This window comes from Leuciscus leuciscus, assembly GCF_965113295.1.
Source record: "Leuciscus leuciscus genome assembly, chromosome: 7".
Lineage (NCBI taxonomy): Eukaryota > Metazoa > Chordata > Actinopteri > Cypriniformes > Leuciscidae > Leuciscus > Leuciscus leuciscus.
The window spans coordinates 26586689-26610566 of NC_138731.1; the positions used below are offsets into that span (position 1 = coordinate 26586689).

At 37.7% G+C, this 23878-nt stretch overlaps 1 protein-coding gene across 4 annotated transcripts in view; it reads right to left on the reverse strand.

The window, feature by feature from the left end:
* Nucleotides 1-23669, reverse strand: part of tmeff2a (transmembrane protein with EGF-like and two follistatin-like domains 2a) — a 62406-nt gene extending 38737 nt beyond the window's left edge. Inside the window, exons 1-2 of one of the 4 annotated variants that reach the window (XM_082174911.1) lie at nt 22563-23669; nt 14695-14804 (exon numbers count right to left, since the gene is read on the reverse strand). In XM_082174911.1, coding sequence (XP_082031037.1) covers nt 14695-14804; nt 22563-22746 — 294 coding nt within the window. In that variant the 5' untranslated portion in view covers nt 22747-23669. The remainder of the gene's footprint in view (nt 1-14694; nt 14805-22562) is intronic. The other 3 variants (XM_082174910.1, XM_082174913.1, XM_082174912.1) reach the window with 3 other exon arrangements.
* Nucleotides 23670-23878: the final 209 nt, after the last annotated feature.

Genomic DNA, 23878 nt, shown 5'->3' on the forward strand with positions numbered 1-23878 from the left:
TAAGCGGTCGACCAATCACAACAGACTGGGCCGCCTGACCAATCAGAGCAGAGTAGGCTCTCGGAAAGGAGGGGTCTAGAGAGACTGAGGGTGTATTCACACCTGCCTTGTTTGGTTCGATTGAATTGAACTCAAGTTCGTTTCCCCCCTTGGTGCGGATCTTTTGGGCAGGTGTGAAAACAGCAATCGCACTCGGGTGCGGACCAAACAACCGAACCGAGACCCAGCTGAAGAGATGGTCTCGGTACGGTTCCAAATGAACTCTGGTACGGTTTGTTTATGGTGTGAACAAGAACCGACCCAATTGCAAAAAGTACTGCGCCTTTAAGAATTTATTTGACTGCTCTTATGAGGATACTTAACAAAAATGTTGGCATAATGGTGTGTGTTTTTGTTCGTTCAAGCGCGAAAGAGAAAGAGAATTCCGGCGAGCTGTCTGTGCGCACGATACTGTTGCGCGTCTTTCTGCGCGTCGTGTGTGCATCAGGACATTCACAGACAGATTGTTCTCTTTTGTCTTATCGTGCTTAAATGGTTTAAAAGCATGTTCTCTCCGCCGGAACCGTCTTGCAGCACATCGTCATCTTCTCAAAATCCTAATTACAACATCGTATAGATGACATTGTATCATATGATGCTCATTAGCTTCTTCATATTGCGTTTTTAGAGAATAACACCAAATCAGTAAAAGAACAAATATTGCATTACAAAATATCTCCATGCTGAGCCTGTTTTTGCACTTCCTGCTTTTCCCTGCTTGAGAATTCCTGTCCAATGAATGGACGACCTTAGCACACGTGTGGTTTTGTTTACAAATTTTGGTTCACTTGCAAAAAGAGCAGTGTGAAAGGGAACCGTACCAAACAAAACAAAAATCAACATTGTATTTGGTCCAGACCAAAGAAAGTGAACTATCGGACTTTCCTGGTGTGAATACACCCTGAATCTTCGAACAAACCGTTTTCAGACTCGAAATGAGGTGATGTACAGTGTCATTATATACACTGCACATCACCTCATTTCGAGTCTGAAAACGGTTCAACAATTATTGTGTTTTTTTTAAACTTTGGATGCATGTAAACCTGTTGTATGAGACATCCAAAACAAAATTAGGAACCTTTAAAATAGCATAATAGGAGCACTTTAATAAATTAGTTTATTCCTTTGTATTAAGCTGGATGTATAATTGTTTAGATTTTTTTTTAAATCTATTGTTGTACTTTAATTTTATTATTAAGCCAACTTTTTCTATTTTGAGATGTGAGAATGTGAAATGTGAGAAAGGCGCTTTACAAATAAAATGTATTATTATTTTTAAAAACAAGATTGTTCGAATGCTGTCCTTTTTAAGGAGGTATTCAATTTAGTGTACTTTCCATTATAAATGCCTCTCTGCATAGCAGCAGTTTCCGGTTTTCCACAGCATGTTTTCCTGTTTAAAACATGCTGTGGTTCACCCCTTGCTAAAAAAACAGACCCATTTCAAAGTTGCCCTTTTTGCTAAAAGTTCTGGAAAAAGTGGTTTTAAAATCAACTTACACCGTATTAAATTTTAAATAACATCTTAAATCCTTTTCAGTTTGCTTTTAAAGCTAAGAACAGTATTGAGTCTGCCCTATTAAGGCGATACACTACAGGTGAATAGGGTACATTTTTAAAATAATATATATCACCATGAAACTTCCTCAGTTGATTACTTACAAATTTCAAAAACATGTAATTCATTTTTTTATATATATACTTGTGTATGTTTAATTATGCAAATTAGGCATTATCTCATTAAATATGCAAAATTTTGCATTTATTTTCGGTAGATAGATCTGAACATATGATAAAGCCAGGTGCAAAATTCTTTTTTTATTTTGTTTACACACAAGATGAAAACAAATTTAAATCTAAGGGATTTCAGGATATATGCTTTCATTACCTAGGAAATCAAAATATACTGTTGTCGATTTTCACCTTATAAAAAAAAGAAAATAAAAAAAGTCACATAAATCAGGCCAGGAATGATTTATTAACAAATCCCTCTGAAAATATCGCCAGAATACTGCTAAGTGTATAACTGGAAAGTTTGGTGTACATAGGTGCTACATAGGCTGAGATGTTTGGTGTACATAGGTGCTACATAGGCTGAGATGTTTGTACTGGAGAATGACAAAAAAACTCATTTCTCTCATTATGGAGAAAACGGCATTTAAAGATTTAAATAGCTCTAAATTAGATTTCGTCATTAGCTTTAAATCGCCCTTTGGACATTCACGACTGGTTAATGATAGAAAGGAAATGCCCATATTTGGGTTACATAGCGTTGTGCAGGAGACTCAGAGCTTTACAACGATACCGGTCACGACAGACTTCAGTAAACAGACGGAACTCGCCATGTCGCGTTGGAATGCTAACTTCTTGGTAAATTCGGGAGAAAATTACTGCCGCAAGTAAACAAAATGTAATAAAATAAACATCTTAATGTATATTTTCTACGTTTTCATTATAGCAGCTTGAAAGAACACATACTGAAGGAGTAAACTAGCCCAAAATCTCAAAACTGACCACTGCATGAAAAATCAATGTTTTTGGTCTCGCCTTAAGAGTGACAAATTATATTTTGTTATCAATTGACTCTGGAAACTGTGCAGTCCTTGTTCTGTTGGATTTAAGCGCAGCTTTTGACACCTTAGACCATTGTATTTTGTTAAAAAGATTAAATCACGAAGTTGGCATCTGTGATACTGCCTTAGAGTGGTTTGAGTCTTATCTTTCAAATAGGAGTATATCTGTAAAATTGGGTGCCACAGGGTTCGATCCTGGGTCCAGTTTTATTTTCTCTTTACATGCTCCCACTGCGCTCGATCTTTGAGCATAATAAGATCTCCTATCACATCTATGCAGATGATACCCAGCTCTATTTACCATTAGACTCTGATAGTGATTCAGTTTCTTCCCTGCTAGCATGTTTAAAGGATATTAGAGAATGGATGGATGAAAATTTTCTCCAATTGAATGAAAACAAGACAGAGGCCGTCCTGTTTGGCTCCAAACCGCAGATTGACAAATACAGTGCTTGCTTGGGGAATTTTCAATCAAACAATCACTCTAATGTAAAAAAAATGTTTGATTCAGACCTGAAGTTTGACAAACAAATAAATTCAGTGGTCAGGGACAGCTTTTTCCAGCTAAAGCGACTTCGAAAGTTAAAGCAACTTCTGACTTTTAGGGATTTGGATACTGTTATTCTCGCTTTTATTTTCAAGACCTGATTACTGTAATGCCTTGTATGCTGGAATTAGTCAGTCATCACTCTCATGATTACAGATTGTCCAAAATGCTGCAGCTTGATTCCTGACTGGGACAAAAAAGAGGGAACATAATCTCAACAATCCAGGCCTCTCTCCATTGGCTATAAAACAAAGAATTGATATTAAGGTTTTAATTTACACATTTAAAGCTCTACATGGACTTGCCCCTATTTATATATCAGAAGTTTTATTCTCCTCAGAGATCCCTTAGATCTTCATCTCAGCTGCTATTAAATGTCCCGAAAGCTCGTTTGACATCAAAAGGAGATAGGTCTTTTTCAGTCTATGCTCCAAAACGTTGGGACACACTACCTTTAATGATTAGAGCTTCTCCTACATTAAAAGTTTTTAAAGCATCAATTAAAACCTACCTTTTTTTCTCAAGCTTATTAGTAACTCGGTTTTATTTTGTATGCATTTTTTAAATGCTATGGGATTGCAGTTTTTGTGATGTTCCAGTATTTCAAAGCTATTTGTGTATATGTGAGCAGGTTTTCTTGTATACAATATTCTTTATGTATTATATTTACAATATTTTGCCTTTGTTGCTCAAGGGAACTAAAACTCTTTATTGTAATGCATTGTGTGTTTTGATACCTCTGATTTTAACCTCTATCAGTGGTGCTGAAGTTCCTGTTTTGTCCTGCAGGGGCTGCTGTGGGGCTGTGCTCTGGCTAAAAGAGGTCTTGTTTTGCTCCAATTTCCCTCATTATCTTTTACTTATTTTGAAGCCTGTGTTTCTTTAAAACATCGAAAAAGTCCCTACAAACATCACTCAGAGACACCTGTGCTACCCTGTTTTAACATTTCATTTACACTATACCTAGAATTGATGTCACACTAAATCACAGGCAGGAAGCCAACAGAAAAGTGTTGCAGCATTATTAGAGTGAGTATTAGAGCTAGCAAATGGCAGCCCATTATTTCCTTGTTTTTCACCCATCCATCAGTTTTTTTCCCCAATCCAGGCATTCATTCCCACATCAGTCAGTCCATCTATTAGTTGATCTATTCATCAATTCAGTGGCACAAATCAGCTGTTCTCTTTCTGACAAGTCAATCCATCTATGCTAGGCACCGCTTGTACTGCCTGAGCTTACACAAAGAAACTTCTCAAGCAGTAGGGCTAGACTGAACCAAGACAGGCAATTAAAGTCAGACACAGTGAGCAGCAGAAGCGATCGGAGCGGTGATAAGACTGACTGCATACTGCGTCTACAGTTCTGTACGAGGAAGCGCTAACAGCACTGAAAACTACCGTACAGTGGCTGACATGTTAAGACAACACACTCCCATTAGAAAACGGCAGTCTAGCGACTTGTATCCTGCACCACCAAAATGTCACTCTTGTGCTATATACAAAAGTCATTCTGGTCCCACATTCAGATGGTTTTGGAGGACTCCATTAGTTTACCCATGGTTATTTGGGGTAAGAATGAAAATTGTCATCACTAAATCACTCTCATGGCGTTTGGAAGCCAAACATTTTTTGTTGCTGCAAAATGTCTTTTGCTACAGAGCAAATTTAATATCATGGCAGCTTTTTTTGTTGCTATTTTCATGTTATCAACGGTTACTTCTTGTCCCAACAACAGGATAAAAGCATCATAGAAATTTCATTAAAAAAGTGAATTCAAGTTGTATGCTGCCAAGGTGAAAAAATAAACATCCACAAGTCACTCACTTTCGTGTTTTGTATCAACACGATAATATTCAAAGATCTGAATCTTCTAAACTGAGATGAGAATGAGACTTTTTGGGATGTCAAAGACTGTGAGACAGGTGAACAGGTGAAAAGGCAGTTGATTTGTACCCGCACAAATACAGAAGTGAGGTTGTCATATGTGCTTATTGTACAACACTGTGAGGGAATGAAACTCTGAATGTAAGGACATCCACGAGGAAGTGTGAAATTTGAGTGTCATATTTAAAACAGCGGAGTTTCTTGAGTGCAGATGCAAAACTCCCATATGGTCCAACAGACTGAGAAGTGCTAAAGGAGTCTTGATCTGATACGGAGTAAGAAAAGCAAATGTGTGTACTTGTCTACTTTCCAGTGGGTACACAACAGCTTGAGATGAAACAGGCATAGCGAGTTAATTATGCATTGTGGAACATGATATAACCCATTTGATTCATTAAGCATTATGTAGCATTTCTTTTCACCCTTGGGCACATTATGAGGGCTGAAACAGCACGACTCGAGAAACATGAGAGGCCAGAACGATGCTCAAAGTGCACCATGAGTGAGCGGCTGTGACAGCAAACAGACATCGCGTGCACACACGCGCACAGCTCAATCTGACATGTACAGAGACAGTCACAGACAAGAAGTCTGCCCGGTCTGTTTTTTTCTCTTCCATTAAGATAACGCAACATCAGTAACATCAGCTGATCCTTATCAGGAGAACAAATCTGTCAAAGATGGAGTCGAAGCCCTGAGGAATGGAGAAACAAGTCAGGGCATCGTCTTTTTGAATTCCAGTGACATCCATGGTACTACCTCCAACCACCATTTCCTTGGAAAACACAAGGCTGTCCGAACCTTGAAATCTGAAAATCTCAGATGTCACGAGTGGCACTTGCACTAAGAAGACTTAATGTTCCAGGCACTGGAACACCTGTGGTTCGTGACAAAAGACAGAGATAGCGTCTTCGAGTGGCCCTGTCAGCTGGGTCTGTGGAGTGATGGATGTCTGGCACAGCGTTTGTGACAGAGTAAAAGCTCCAGGGAATGTCGACGGAAAACTGGGCCTTTCTGTCAGATCATTAGTCCCATACCAAAGGGATGAGTTGACCTTAAACCAGTGAAGGAATGTGAACGGGAGAGTCTCGCACAAGGACGCGAGGGTGAATGTTCACTCACATGCGTTTTGTTCTCTCATCATTCCAAAAATGTTGCTCGTATCAGTTAGAAAAGGTTTGAGATAGCTATCTGAAATGATGAATTCAAAAGAAAATTACAGTTCAAGTTAAGCTCAGGCAACAGCACTTTTGGCATTATGTTGGTTACCATAAAAAATTATTTTGACCTGCATGTTTCTCCATAATGAAAAAAAAATGAATCAACATGAAAAAAATATTTGAACTTGATTAAAAAAATTAATCTGAAAAATAATTCTGATTCATACTTTAGAAAGCATCTTATTGATTCTGTAATCCTATTATATTATTTTACACAAATAAATAATTTATTAAAACCACACACACACAAACAAAAAGTTTGTAACCAACAGTGCAGTCTGGTAAGTAGCATTTTCTCAAATAAAGAGCAGGTAATGTTAATTTGCTAATTACACATTTTTAGGCACTAGGCAGGCTACAAATGTATTCACTTTTAAATACTTTAGATATTCAAACATGTTAATGTTAAATGTGTATTTGTTAAATGCTAATGGTATAAGAGAAAGTATTAGCATTTGCATTTCTGCTACTAATAATGGAAAGGCAAAGTTTTCATTAACTAAATTTGAAAGCTCACACTTTGTTCATTTCAAAATAACAAAGCACAAACTTTATTGTGAATAATGGATGGTAGATGCACTACAAATAATGTTCAGTGAAGCTTTGTTAATGGATCATCTGAAAACTGCAAAGACTAAACGATCTTGGCTCATCAAAATGAAGATTTATAAAAAACGAGAAATCAATATCGTCAACCTAGCCCTAGTTTACCTGTAGCTTATCCACATTGTGTGCACGAAATAGACAGTGACCATTTTAGAGTGCTAATTAAAAATAGCTGTTTCGTACGATTCAGCTCTCTAAAACTGAAAATGTTATCAGCAGATGTTTATAATTAGAAAATGTCAAATAATACACAAGTTTAACAGAAAATGTATGTAAATGCTTTCAGAACAATTTTAAGATTCACAGTTTTGCTTTTAAATCCTCTGAAAAAATGGGCCCATAAGTGCTTCACCATAACCTTTACATTTTTAAAGACAAAAGACTAAATAGTTTTTTGTGGCCATCAACATTACTCCACAAATGCTGTCAACTGAGTTTAACTTGTACTGAACCTGGAATATTCATTTAACTCCAGTTTCATCTGGGGAAAGTAAGAGATCAACTATGTCTATGCGTTTGGATTCGACACTTGCTTTCTTAAAGAAGCACATTATCTGTGACAGCTCTCAGGGACGGTGGCCAACAGGGTCATGGGAGGGAAAAAATAGAAGCAGATCAGCCACGATATCCCGGAGAGGCACAAAAAAAAAAAAGAAAAAAAAAAAAGAATCTGGTGCATGTCTCACCAGATGATGTATTTTTTGCGCCCCCTCACACAGAGACATGCCTGCCATTGTGTGACTGAGTGACATTCCCCATTCCTAGGATGCCCATGTGCGTGCTGTTTGCCTCTGATGAGGGTTGGGGGAGGCTATGGGGAGGGCAGAAAGGCTCATGCCTCACTCCGTAACCGCTTGGCAGTCTGCTCTTGATTAGAGCAACGCTCTTCCCAGCGAGGAGCTCCCGGGCCCTGTCAGGGGAGACGGCTCTTCGGTAATAGCGTCTGACAGGCTGAGGAGAGCCACGCGGGGACTGATACAGATGCTGCTATCCTGAGTGGCACCAGGCTCAAGCGAATATCACCTACCTCTGTAGAATCCCCACACCCCCGACTCTCCAGCTGCCAAACCACCAACCAATCTCATGTCTGGCACATGCCAGCCGAGGGACTCGGTGTACATGGATGTATGACACATCCCGCATCTAACATAGTCAGGATGCTGCCGGTATGACTGCATTTTCCAATCCCACCAGACTGACTTAAACAGGAAACTGGACCTAATTCCACCCTGAAATAACTTCCATCCTGATTTTAATTGCTTCATTTTTGATATATTGGTGAAAGTTATCTCCTGTGGCAGCTCATGGAGAGAAGCTATTAGGGGTGAAAGACATGAAAAAAAGAGCACAGGAAAAAAAGATTAGACTTAAAAAAAGAAAAATAGGCTGAATAAAAAAATACTCATGTATGGATTGCCATGAAATGCTCGTCACCCAAAATGATTCAAATGCATTTCTGCAAGTCATTTAAAGCAGAAGAGTGTGATTTCTACACCACTAGTGGCACCAAACGCAATTGCCAAACCAATGATTTTTAAACAGGTTTCAAACACTACCTCCGTCTTCCACGGGTTAGAAATTACACACTTTACTTTTAAACACATTTCTAAAATGCTAATTTCTGACTCTGAGTTCTGACTGGAGGAACCACAATAAAATATAAAATGGCCAATAAATCCACACACCTGTGACTGCACATAACCTGAATTCTACATTAGTCATACAATAATGATTTTACTGTTATTGTATGCATTATAAAAGGAATAGCCCTACATTATAAAAGGAATGTTGTTTGATTAACTTTTATTGCATAAAATAGACCTTAGTTTTAAATCAAAGACCATTCTGAAAAACAATATTTATTTTAATTTTTTTATTGTTTGTTCTTTGGTGGAGACTCTGCAACAATGGAAATAATAATAATGGGGGAAAAAACAGTCACTCATATTTTGGAAAATCATGTCATAATACAATTTGCTCATCAGAAAAATACTAAAAAAAATTAAAAACACCAAAACAATTGTTATACTAAACATTAAAGTAGCAGACTGTACACTGATAATCTATTAGATTTACTCCAGTAATACAAAATGGATGAAAAATCAAGAAACAAGAAGCAAACATGTGTGCGCTCCAGATGGTGTACCATAGATGCCAGATTTAAAAGAAATATGAAGTCACCAAGAAAAATCTTTTTATTACTTTATTCAAAGTCATCCCTTCATCATTAACCCTTTTATTGTCATCTAATGTACACTGTGTGCTTGCAAAGTAAGGAAAATGGGGTCATTATTGTCTTAGGTGCTCATACTGAAAAACACCATTTTACCTGTAGTGAAATCACTGTAACACAAAACGTCTCATGGCCTATTTCTCCACACAAACATGAGAAGACACTGGAATTTGCAGTTACAGGCACTCCAAGCACATTTTGGTATTGCACCTGTACAATATGATTCATGGTCATAGTCTTGTAGGACTGTCTAATGGCACCAGGGAATAAAGCCCCACTTTTAATCTGTCTCCAGCTACGGTGAAACCATATGACTGAAGAATAAAAGGATCACAAATGCATGGTAATATATGCAAAGAGGTCTGGCTGAAAATGGCTCTTATGATGGGCAGCAGAAGGCCCGGAGGGAAGTCGTCCACCTTCTGCCACTGTCTGCGCGCCTTGCGAGTTCATTCCCAGAGTTCACGCTAAAGGAGAACTGAAGGAGACGCAGTTTTTCATGGGTAAGTTCACTTGAGCGCAGCACCTTGGCTAGAACTCAAACTAGAAGCTGTTTGCTACATCAACCGGTTCACATCCATCTGAAAATGGCAACACCTCAGTTATCCAATGATGGCCGGAAGGATAGTGTATCAACCAGAAACAGTGCTTGAGAGACGAGCCAAGCAGAGAGAAGATGGCTATGATAACTGATCAGTCCAGTTAAACTGAATCAAGACCACACATCATCAACAGGCAAGGGACAATTCCATAAACTAGCTTGCAAACAAGCCAAAAAACAAAAAGCCCAGGCAGTCTGTGAGCTAAGCAATAACCCCCCATTAATGAATCACAAAAAGCCCAGGCAGTCTGTGAGCTAAGCAATAACCCCCCATTAATGAATCACATGAGTAGGCAATGAAAGTGCACATGAATGACTGAGCATCAGAGCTTTGGATCAGAGGTGTCATAACACAGCGAGTCATCAGCACGGGCATGACTGAACATGCAGAATCACAACACGATCCGTTATGACATGATGGTACATGTCCAGATGAGGACAATCAAAGATTTGCTAGAAAGAGGGAAAAATCTGACAGGGAAAAAAGCCGTTCTTTTTCTGCTGGCTTTTTGAAATTGGATTTCACTTAAATGTTGTCTGTACAGAACAGAACTATGGCACAGTTTCAAAATATTAAAAAAGAGAACATTTTGTCTTCATTTATTCACCCCAATGTTATTATGTCAGTTGAAACATTCAAAAACATTTGAAACATTGTTCAAAATATCTTCACAGAAGAAAAGTCATACAGGCTTGGAACAACATTTCATTGTTGGAACAACATTTCATTGTTGGAACAACAATTTTCTGTTTTGTTAATCTTTAATGATCTAGGATTTGCCAAAAAGAATATAAGAGACCAAGAGCTCAAAGTTTGGCTGGTTAGCATGACTCTGTAAGCTCATTCTGGTAGAAAATGTAATTATGCCATTCTGGCAGCAAATTTCAATGTTATTATAGAATATAGTTCTATATAGTTTTTATAGAACTTGTAGAATACCCTAAACTTAAGGAGTCAAAACACTTGAAAATATCCTGAACAAAACCTAAAATCACAGTTCCAGAACTCCTGCTTCGGTTTTCAGAGACATGCATGTTTAATAGTCATTTTAATAGTCACGTTGCTTTGCCACATCAAACTTGTTTCGGAAAACTATTTATGAGATTCATGCTGTGCCCCTGGGTTTCAAAGTAAACTTATTCATGGTCCAAAGACATACTACAAATTGCATTACATAAACTGTACTGCTTTACTGCATGTTTTCCAGCAGGTAAAATCACATAAAAACGGCGAAATTGATATTGGGGTTAACTAACCTCTCACAATGCAATAAGGTGCTAAAGAAAGTTTTTGCAAGTATTACAAGTACTTACGTAAATGAACTGACTTTAATTTTTGCATTGCTCTCAATTTCTCTTTTCAGTCAGCCGCAGGGATACTTCGGTGCATTTGATTCATTTTCTTGGCTAGATTCAATTTTACATTTCACACTTCTTTTTTTAAACTTCAACATGCTTATTCAAAAATGTATGGATCATAATAAAAACAGAAAACAGAAAATAAACAAATCAAAAAAAAAATATCACAGTTTCCACACAAAATATTAAGCTGTTAAAACTGTTTTCATCACTTATATAATTCATCACAGCATATTTCTGAAGGATCATGTGACACTGAAGACTGGAGTCTTAATTCATTAGTCTTAAATACATATTAAAATACAATTAACATTTTTTTTTTTTTTTTTTTATATTTCACAATATTATTATTCTATCTTTGATCAAATAAATTCAGCCTTGCTGAGGACTGTTGTATTTCTCATTTGGAAGCTGCTTTGGATAAAAGCATCTGCTAGATGATTAAATGCAAAATAAATGTAAATGTAAAGAGACTTATTTCAAAAACATTTAAAGAAACATTTGAAAGATAGTGTATATACTACTCCTATATAGATAAATAAAAAATAAAAACTTTCCAGCACATGCAAGACAAGACCAAAGTGAAGTATCTGTATTTCATCCCATAAAATAATAATAATAATAATAATTCACTAAATCCAACCCAATTATGAGCACATTGTAGTAGTTACTGCTTCACTTTGGCCACATTGGTTAGTGAATTATAATTCAGCTGGGCAGAATGATAGACTTATTAGTGTAAAAGTGGTCCATCTCCCTCAAATAATGGGAGGTTTCTCTTTTCTCAGTGGTACGGTTCATAAAGACACACTTGAAAGTAAAATTCAACCAAACATTCAGACATAATGAACACTTAAAAAACCATTAAAGAGCCAATCTTAAGTAAACATCACAGTATGAGTGATGTGCTAGGCGCCTCTGAGAGCTGGTGTGAGGTGAATAAACATCACTCAATGGACATCAGGGGCTGAATGACCTCTATTCATCGGCAGATCAAACCTTCTTCCTCTCTTCAGCAACACTACCTCCCTGACTGTAGACTTCCCTTGGGCTTCATACCCATCACAAGCCACTCGACGATCCTTCTTTGATGAATTATTTCACTTAATGGAATAAAGACATGGACCATTATTAGGTTTAGGCTAGCTGACGTCAGAGCTTCACTTGCACACATGTGGCACACAGTCCAGGATGCCTAAATCAAGCTTATCCTTTTCTCGCCGATGGCATTAGTCCCTCACTTGAAAACAAATTAAAACAATGTGACCCACTGAGGCCAGACAAAGAATGGGGTTTGTCCTAAAAACAGAATACCATCATGAGTCTGAAAAGTCTGAGGCCTATTTGGACCAAAAAAGAAGAGGAGGGGTTGGACAAACAGGTAATGCCATTTATCTCTCCAAAGAAACTAATGTTCCTTCGCGAAATGGGATAAAAATAACAGACTCATTGAGTGCCTATGTGCTCAGTGCCTTGGAGGGACTCTAATGCATTTTCATTTAGACCAAACTCAGATGTTATTAGCAACGACTCTCTCTGTCTTCATTTCACTGTGATCTCACAGCCAAAGCAGATAAAGTGGGCCACTTTCTAGTAGTCCCCTAGGTTGGACAGAAAACAGCGAAAGGCAGATATACTGAAGGATAGTTGAAATCGCAGTTATCATGGCATCAAAGACTTGCATCTAAATTGTGTTTTCCCAAAAAAAATTCCTACGTTTTTTTTTTTACATTTATTTTTAAAACAACTGTTGTAAAAAGACAAGCTCTGGGAGGATTCAAACATCAATTTTAATTAAAGAAAACTGGCCATTGAACAACCGTGGCACTTGACATACACATCATCAAAGAAGAAATGTTTTTGAGAGGGGGAGCGTACGTAAATGTGTATGATTAAAGATTACAGTGGCACGTATTTAAAAACAAATTATGTTCACAGATAAACCATTCATTATAAACACTGCAACATTCCATAAAAAAATAGAAGAGTCAATTTTGAGTTCATGATGACATTAAGAATGCTAAAGCCGGGGACACACTTAACGACTGTAAGGTTGATTATGAATGTAATTTGATACTTACAACTGATCATGCCCAAACACGCAAAAGTAACTTGAAAACAGTTGCGTTAGTCTGTGTTCACATTCGGTATTTAAAACAGTGTTTGAAACAGTCTGTAAGTGAGATCAGTTCAGTCGTAGAATATTTCAGCTAGTCGTTAAATGTGTCCCCGGCATTAGGGCTGGGTATGACCAAAATTCTGTTTCACGGTATAACTCATTTTATTTCACCGTAATGGTATATTTCACGATATAGTTATTTATATATGTAGTTATTCTGGAAAAAACGACAAAAAGGGCTTTATATAATAAATAAACCCAAATACTTTAGAACTGAAATAAATTATTTATTTGGTAAACTATATTGATAGCTAAATATAGTAAATGAAAAACACTCAACTTTTAGATGAACTGCCCCCAACTGATTGTTATTAAATACAACTCGTAGCTGTAATTAAACTTTAAATAAAGTGTTGCTGAATTATTTTTTAATCTCATGTTATTGTTTTACTTCATCAATCAGTTTATAATATCTAAACATTTTATATTGAACTATTCTACTCATAATAAATTACAGTTACTTTCTTTTAATTTTGTAGGAGTTAGCCATATAACTAGGAGTACTAGTTATATGGCTTAAATGCTTATTATAATACGTTTTTAATGGGCTTGTTTAAACATTTTTGTGATAACTGGCAACCCTTTCACCTGGAGCTTTAATCAAGTAGGAGAGCAGCAGTATGCAAACTGAACAGCTGCTACAGTGAAGAAAGTAGTTTAAATTATACACACCTTGTAACCACGTCATTATTTTACTGAAACCCGGTGAAGACTGACATACCGCCGCTCAGACTTTAAAATTCGCCTCTCAGTTGGGACCTTTCAACGTGAGTACGTAATGTGTGGCGCATCGCAGAGCATTTGTGGTTAAAAGTATATATATATAAAATTATTATTACTATTTATTTTTATTTTTTTTCACTAAAGATCCTTATTCCTTGGCTGGAATCGTGTAGAGCCCTTTAAAGCTGCATTGAAACTGCAATTTGGACCTTCAAACCGTTGGACCCCATTGAAGTCCACTATATGGAGAAAAATCCTGGAATGTTTTCCTCAAATACCTTAATTTCTTTTCAACTGAAGAAAGAAAGACATAAACATCTTGGATGACGTGGGGTGAGTAAATTATCAGGAAATTTTAATTCTGAAGTGAACTAATCCTTTTATAGTTTTAAGTGTTTCGTTTCTACTTAACAAAGTGATATGTTGTTGCCATGAATGATAGGTCTTGCAAAAGTTTATCAAGAAAAAGAAAACTAATTTTATTTATAAAGTATTTAATTAACTGTGATAGGCATTACCACATGGTTTTGTGACAGTATCAAATATTGTTACAATATTTTGCTGAAAAGAAAATTCAATACAAAATAGATTTTAAATATATAATCAAAAATATTGTAACAAAATGCGATACTGACGCAGTGATAAAATAAATCTGTCATACAACCCCTGACCCTTCACAACACACTAAACCTGGATTAGTGATGCTGGTTCATAGTGAAAGTGGTCTTACCTTGAAGTTGCATATACATGTTATTATGTCCCCGATTCTGAGACACTCGCCATCAAACTTGCAAGTGTTGGTGTCACAAAGGAAGAGATCTGTGTCCCGGTCATCATCCCCTGCAACAACCCAAAGAGAAAGAAAACATCATGAGTTTCTGCATAAACACAGCAGTGTCAAAACACTTTTTGTACAGACACTTCCGATAAAAATAATTCAGCAGAACTATCGGAGCGAACACGTCATCCCAGCAGGATGGCTGGCAGGACTTCTGAAGGGTTCATCAAGTTGCAATGAGCAACTCCATTTGCCAAGACCATATTTTGCTCTTGAGACATTTTCTTATCGGGAATGAAACAAGTGTTCATGGAGGAATAATGATTCAGCACACGGTGAACTTCTTGGAATAGGCGCATGAGAACCTTATTCAGCTTTTATAATAAGCTGAGTACAGGCTCTGTGAAATATTCTCAATTTGCTGAGGAGCTGGACAGACTCCGAAAAATAGCACTTCATCAAAAATCAAGAGCTCGCAGACAGTTTAAGTCCACAAGGATTCCTTAAGATGATTACAATTAAGATGAGTTGTTTCTAAAAACAGACCACCGCTGAGTCAAAACCTAATTTTACTATTCAGCATACAGAAGCTGACTGCTGTTCATTTAACAATAAGCTCCCAAAATAATGACTTTACCCATTTACCCGCACTACATCATTCAGACCCTATCTGATACCTTTTATAATTATGTAAGGAATAAGCATCTCTATCATTTGCTTAATATCATAAAAATGACACAAACATTACGCAAAGAATAATATCTTATGAAACATTCCATATTACCCGCATATATTCCGACTCAAAGAGCCATACATCATCATAATAAACTACACGACACAAAACAGTGGGTCTGCTCGTGTGCCCTGGGATTTTTGCTGTCAAAGCAAATAAGCTTCTTGCAAGTGCTACACAGTATTTTTACCCTGTGTTATCCGGTGAGCCCTGGAAGCTAGAACGAACCAGAACATTGCTCATTGTAACGACAACACCAGAGGGCGTGCAGCTACTTTAGGCCCCTGCTAAAGGGCCACATACAGTGCAGAAAAATGTCTTACGTAACCTAGTGCACTTATTTGCATTTCAGCTAAAGAAATTATCAATGGACCTCAAACGCTACTGGGAGGAAAAAAAGAACAGTCGTCGGTTGCAATATTCACATTATGTGCCTCAGTTCTTAAGGCCTTGAGAAATGATTTTGGCTCTTGGTATGTGCATTAATCTCTCATGTAAAATTAGAGTTTCATGTTTCATTTAAATTCATCTTGTTCACAATCTGTTCTTAAGGAGCTGTGATAAACTGACATTCAATCAATTCAGCTTACTGAAGCAACAAATACAAGTCAGAGTATTTGCCAAAGCTAATTAGTCAAAACCATCATCAATCCCTCAGCTTACTGATAAAATAAGAATTCATGCCTTAATTTGAGTCTAATACCTTTTACACAAAATATTTTCCTCGCATTCAGGGGGATCACAGACCATTTTTAAGGCGGAATCAGTAGAAGTCTTGGCTCTTTTGGTGCTTTAACCCTCTGATGGTTTACCACTACAAATAAAAGTGGTCATTTACCATTCCAAACAAAAGTGGTAATTTACCATTCCAAACCAGTATGACTTTCTTCAAAACAAAAAAAAGTTATATCTATATATATATATATATATATATATATATATATATATATATATATATATATATATATATATATATATATATTCTTAGTATAGATCAATATTTTCTTTTGTGTTCATGCAACTTTATTATCAAACAATTGTTCTGGAAGCTGCACTTGGCACACAAATCTGATGTGGCACGTACTCTACCTCGTCGGTCTGAGCGAGCATGATGCATCTGCTTGCATTATTGATGCGAGCACTACCTCTGCGAAGTCATACAGATGCAAGGCATTTTGTCACACCTCTATTGCTTGGCTGCCCTTCCATAGCTGTGTCATGATACAGCTTGACCTCACGATAGTGCATGTCTGAGACGTGCAGCATTCAACAACGAGGCAACAGGAGCAGGATGGGGAAATGGTGTAATTGATCGGAGAAGAACAGTCACAGGAGATTCTCTTTCACCAGACACAAAATCCCTCCATTCAGTTTAATTAATCTGAAGCAGTGCATCCTAGCTACACTGAGAAAGCAAATTCCGTTAAAAAACAACACATGAGGTGCCACCGTTTCAGAAAACGTAAAAAGCACACACAAAAGAGTCAACCACCAACCGCACTTGAGAAGATATATTCCGTCTAACATAATAAACACTGATTATAGTGAGAGCGATTCAACAGTCTGGACTTGTTTACCAACCTTTTTTGTCACATGAACCTTCACAGCCCCACAAGTAAATCTGAAGTACCCTTTCTTTGATAAAAGAAAAAGAAATGTGTTCCTTTTACTGCATACATTATACGTTATATCATTTAGCATTATACAAAATGTCTTTCACACAAAATAATGTCTCAGTGCTTTTTGTCCAGTCAAACATTCATTATTGTATGGAAGAAAAAAATACAAAAAACAGTTGAAACATTCTTCAAAAAATCTTCTTTGTGTTTAACAAAATAAATAAGTCACACTGGTTTGGAAAGAAATGAGGGTGAGTAAATGATGACAGAATTTTAATTCTTTCATTTTGGTGAACTATCCCTTCAATTCCCCCCCTAAGAAGCTGCTTATATATGTACCCCCTACTCCTGGTTTGGACCACCAAAAAGTTCAAAGCCATAAGGTTGGGATGTCAAAGTTAAAACAGAGACTGAAGAAAGTTAGAAGGTCACACAAGAGGAAATGAGTTCTGGAAACAGGCAGTGGCATCCTTGAAATTTTATTACGTTAATTTCTTCATCAAGGACACTGAGAGGCCTTTAAATGCTTAACCAGATTTTAAACTTAACCAAACATCAGTCAGATAATATGATTAACTGTAAATAAGCTTTAGGAAGTCTGTTAAAAATGCTTTTTGAGCAGGGACGAGTTACCATGAGCGGAAAGGAATTTTGTTCTGCTCTCTTTAAAGTCTCTCTGGCAGGACAATCTCTCAGTAGCCTGGTTGTCAACACGAATAGATAATATCTGTTTTTCTATTCTTTGCGAAGAAAGCACAGTATGTGTGTGGACAACAAGAAACATCCTGCAAATTTCAATAAAAATTCCTCAAAGTCATTCCTTGAAGTCACAGAGCAATGATTAGAGCAGCCAAACAGGAAATTACATCTTTCATCCTAAGATGCTCTATCTGACGGCCCACAAAAAACAAGTAAAGCAACTCTTCCTGAATCTAAAATAGACTTTCTGTAAGTTCAAAATCTTATGAAGTTCAAGGTATGTATAGCAAAATGTGCTGTGCAAACAGCCTGCGTGACACACGGCCGTAAATAAGATCAGTTGATGCATGACTTTTCGCAACAATGATTTGCGGAGGCGATTTTTTATTTTTTTTGGAGCCGTCACAAGCCAGGCAAATAATTTAACCCCCCAACAAACAGCCTTATACTGACATTTAGTACAAAACACAAGTACATGATATAGACTTAAGGAAGGTTATAGAGTTTATAGTATAGTATTATATGATACAAATAAGTAACAATAAAGTGGTTAAAACCATCAATAAATATCTGTGCCACTATAATGTCACTAAGCAGAACTGCCAAAATAATGACTAAATTTTCAAATATTTCATTCTGACATTGGTCACAAACACAAATAGTCCTGTCCCAAACTCATGCCATTGGTTGTTTTTGGGGAATTTAAATTGGAGTTGGGCTACACTGTCTTTAAGCACTGATTAAGTAACGTTTAGCCGATGAAGGAAAATAAGGAACACTGGATACGATAAAAAATTGAGTTTTCTGGTGACTCACATGAAGAACAGCATTACATCAAACAATAACTGACAAAGGACTAAACAGAACAGGGAGTATAAATACACAGGCTGAAATGAGGGAACTAACCAGGCACAGGTGGAGGATGAACTAATCAGGGACAAACAAGAACAGGTGCAGACAGGACAGAACATAATAGTGACAGATTAATATAGACGAAAACATTTTAATATAAAAAAAACGACACACTTCACATTAAAAGATTTAAGAATGTGCACCCAATCTATTTTGTAAATAAATGTTACATAGGCTAATGCATGTTATCTTATTGTGAACAATTCATCCATATATATGTTTCATATTTATGTGATATTAACATGATATTATATATTTTTTAAACTCAGAATTTATTTTATCAAAATGTCATACCTTGTATGCCGGACTTCTCCAATCACGTAGACTGTTTAGACATCTATATTCGACACCCACATCTCAAAATCCAATCAGCAAGTTTTTCATAGAACCAAGTCCCTGCCCTATTTTTTATTTTAATATTTTTTGATAATCTGTTACACTGGAATGCGTCACAATATGGAAGAAACGGTCTTTTGCTACTTTCATTTTATTGTGGAATCCTATGCATCCCATATAAGGCCAGATTTGCATATTTCCCCAGAAGTTGGGTTTCCCACAAACAAGTCATTTTAAGATTCTGTAGCAAAACTTTCCTTAAAGAACTGTATAATCAGTATAACCTTGGTAACTGCTTTTGGATAGGTGTTTGGAGCAGCATAATTTGCCCTATGGCTTGGCCACTTTTGCATAAAAGCTATTTAGTGGCTAATGGATGGCAATATAAAACAAATGGGTTGTGAGTTACAGCTGTAGCTTTATAGTGACAAGGTGAAGGGCAGATTAATGCATTCAGTTTAGAGAATGTACAGAACTTCATAACATACTTATGAATAACACTAGCATATACTAATTCATATTTTCACCTCCAATATTATAGCCAACAACCTCAGTAATGGAGCTCTAACAATCCTAATTAAAAGTGTTGCCAGTACCACCTTCAGCTGCTTGTTTCTTTCATCTGCAGTGAAATAAGAACTGTTGTTTAGCTCAAACACCTGGTATTGCAGGTCTACTCGCTCTTCTACAGAGTGTTGTAATTTTATCAAAACATACTAGAAGTGTGTGAGCCAATGTTACGTCTCATGATGTGCAAAACGGGTGAGTATCAGGGGAGATGCATATTGTTATTTCGGCCTTGCATTGAGGTGAATAATTTAAAGGAGTAAGTTGGTAGAGACACGAATATTCTAAAGGTGAAGTATAAACAACTCCATGAGTGAGACATCAGACCAGATGTCTGGCCAGTACAGAGCTGGAATTCAAACCCCAGGACATTGTTATCAGTTAAAAATGTGTTTAGCTTTTGTTTGAGGTGTAATATAAATCTCTAAGAATGGTATATAGTGTAGTAGAGAATTTCTCTACATATTCTGTTCTGAATCCTCTACTACGCAACACCATTATTTAGAGATGGAGTGCATTTTGAAAAATCTCGACACATTGTAAGTAATTTGAAAATACTTTGATAATTCGAAAACAGAAACAGACATACAGCAAATGTTCAAAAACAGTTGAAAATGTTTTAATTCTTTCATAATTTACTCACCCTCATGTCATTCTGCACTATGATTTCTTTATTTTTCTTTGTTTTGAGGAACACAAATGAATATATTTTGAAAGAACCATGGGGTTCTCAACATTGGACGTTTATTGTATGGATAAAAAACACTGACAATCTTCTTTTTTGTTCCACAGAAGAAAGAAAGTAATGTACAGGTTTGGAAAGATGAGGAGGAGTAAATGATGAGTAAACATTATATAATTTTTTTTAATGAACTAGGCTATCCCTTTAAGAGTTTAACTACCAAAAACTGCAACAAAAAAAAAAAGAACAAAAAAACAAAACAAAAAAAAGGTCCTCCAAAGGAGAGCTATTGATATCTATGACAAATACAAATAAAAGCGTACTGCCCTTTGGGTCGTGGGTTTTGAGTCAGTACATACAATTAAAGCTTACAGAATTCTAATCATGCAAAGGGAAGATATTTCAGTAAAAAGGCCCTTACTTTGCAAGAGTATTCACATCGCTTGTGTCCATTGCCAACCGCCGCAAGTTAGGATTGTTGACTAAACAGCTGGCTTGCATTTGATTTGCTGGACATTATTGCTGTGTTCAGCGCATAATTAAGTGCTGGTGAGTTAAACTATATTCAGTCAGTTGGAACTTCAGGTTTTATAACACGGATTCCTCTCTTCAGACCTGATAAATGCAATAATGCCAATTTATATTGGCATTCTGTTTGCTCTTTGCACTATCCTCTTAATTCAGCAAATTAATTAAAGTGATAGTTCACCTAAAAATGAAAATAGCCCTACTATAATTTACTCACCCTCAACTTTTTTGTAAGAAGACACTACATTTATTTAGAAGAATCGTATTTTTCTTTTTTTGTCCCACTGACTTTCATTTTGTGTTCCACAGAAGAAAGAAATTCTGGTCAAATGTGACTGACAGCTGTTTGAAAAACAGTCAGTAAAAGCTTTTAGACACTCATGACAATCAGATAAGTTATTAAAAACTCTATCAATTCAAACAATGGCCACACCTGTTTGAAAATGAATACAATAGACCATTAGGTGCTTGATTCTGGCAATTAGTGTTATATTTCGTAGTCTGCAATGGTTGTATGATTGCATTTGTAGTAAGGATTTAGGAAAATGCATCATACAGCCTAGCCCATTATCAACACCTTTTTGTAAATCATGGAAACAATGAAGTGGCCTTCAGGCATGCCTGTGGTAGAGTTTCCCACGTCTCATGCATGCCATTGCCATGAGTTGTATAACCAAAGTGCAGGCAATAGTAAGGATAGACGTTTTGGAACGACACCTAATTGCCCACGGTGACCTGCTGATTGATAGTCAGGCGCCACAGCGGGAAACTGCGCAGAAATATGCGGCGAGTTCCGCGCGTCTCTCGCGCCTCAGGGCGCGCATGATGATTATTTCACGTGCATCCGCAATCATCTGAACGGCGCTCTGACAGTGAGGGTGAGAGGTCGGCGCAATCCAAATCAAATCCCACTTAATATCCGAGTCTACAACGGACTGATGCACGGAGATTATTATGCTGGCTTGATGGAATTGTTACCAAGAAAAGTATGACTTGACTTCTAAATGATTTCTTACACGTAGCCCACATTCAAGGCTGAAACCTATTATCACCATCAAAATATCACCACCACTTTCAACAAAACAGAAATAGGCCTATAGAAATAATAGTTTTAGGTAAATGCGGATAAATAGCCTTAGTTATCTTCCAAGTTTGAAAATAAACAAGCAATAGTCTCTGATTCTCAAATTATCCACAGAAACTTGATTCACATGTGAAGACAGAATGACAAGTATGCCTATTTACCACTTTTTCTGGCTAATTAGCCAATTTACGTGTTTCTTGCTCTTCATGGGTGAAAACTTGTGTTTGACATAGGCTATACACACCATCCGTTTGGTTTTCTTTTAAACGCACTGAACTTGAAAAACAGGTCAATTCATGTAGGAAATGTGGTGTCAGACACTGTAGGCTAGCGATACATTTTTGTTTTCATGAAAAATCATTATTTACATATCACGTGAGGGTTAAAAAGACGATTAGGAAATAACTAGGCTATACGGTAACACACCAAATACGATCCTGACCATCACTAAAACAGGTATTTTTTTTAAACATCTTTTCTTTTTTTCTTTTTTTTTTGAGCAGCAGTGAAATGCAAAAGCTTGCATCACCACACATTAGGATCAATTTAGGTCCATAACTTATGCTACTTGTACGATAAACAGCCGTCTTCCGTTGTCAAGGGAACTTCAAACCGTATTCCCTCCAACCCAAGGAGCAGCGGACTATATGAACACCTTACCTGAGCAATTCCATCCAGTTGGAGTCTGACAGTCGCTGAGAGAGGATGGGAAAGCGCCAAGTTGTTGCACAGGGAAAGTGGCGAGAAAAGACAAGACTGCAATCCAAACCCAATGTCCCACTATCCGGCTCCACTGGTGCGGACTTCGGGGCTCATGTAGGGCCGCCGCCACCGAGACACCCATCTCAGTTCCCCCGACACTGCTCACAGACGCGCCCTGGTCCTAATGTTGTCAACTTTGCCGGTGCGCTTAGAAGCCAAGAGGGGGACATTTTCCGACGAAAGTAGTGTGCCCCATGAAGCAGTTGTTTCTAGATGACCAGAGCAAGGATCCGCCCGAAGCGAGAAGGTGCAGATGCGGAATGAGAGAGGACTGGGTGCGATGACAGGGGAGGGGATGGTTTCGGGAGGAGAGTGGGTAAGCGAGGTGTTCAGAAAGCAAGGCAAAAATAAAAAAGACGCAAGGGGTGTTTTTAAGAGACACAAATGGGGCAAAAATCATATATCCCATTCGAGTGACATGCCGAAGTTACAACATCCACTGAAGCGCCGGTTAGAGAGACTGTCCTCCGTCCTCAGTCCGTGCGCTCGCGGAGAGCCGTGAGTTTATCAGAGTATCGCGGAGGGCCATTCCTCTGTACCTGTGAACCACAATAACGCACTGAAGGCGAGCGGCAGGTTTCCAGACCGCTCCGCATCACGTGTTCTGAAGGGATCGGGAGGGGCGGGACGGTGCCGCGGCTCTGATTGGTCGATAGGGATGCAGGAGTGTCAGGAGCGAGGCGATGGTCCAGCTCGAGCTTATCGACGGCCAGTGCAGAATAGTGTACCCTGTGGTCTACTTTAACAGAGATTTGGTTTGCAAACGCGTGGGCGAAGGGCCATTCAGGGAAAGTCTTCCAGTAGCCTATAATTGAGCACTGCTGCTCGAGCACGGTGGCAGCAGAAATCGATTGGAAACTTGCAGTGTTGTGAAATGATCCCCACTGTCCTAAACAAAAGACTAGCCTATACAGCATAAGATGAGAAAACCGAGGGACGATGAGGAGTTCACGACTCTCGCAGATGTTCACGGCGGTGGAAATAAATAAGCAGAAGCTTTTTTAATGGTCGCGAGCTGAGCAATGGAGCCTTTTTAACGACATTTAATGACGTATCATTTCGTATCTGAAAATCTACTTTCGCGAGGCGTATATCGACGATAATAAAGCATCACTTTCGACCGCAACCACCACTTGCAAGTTGCATGTTTCCGACTTGCATGAAGTAGGCTAGGCTACAGCTGGTTAGACTGCGTTTTCTCCATCTCATACTGA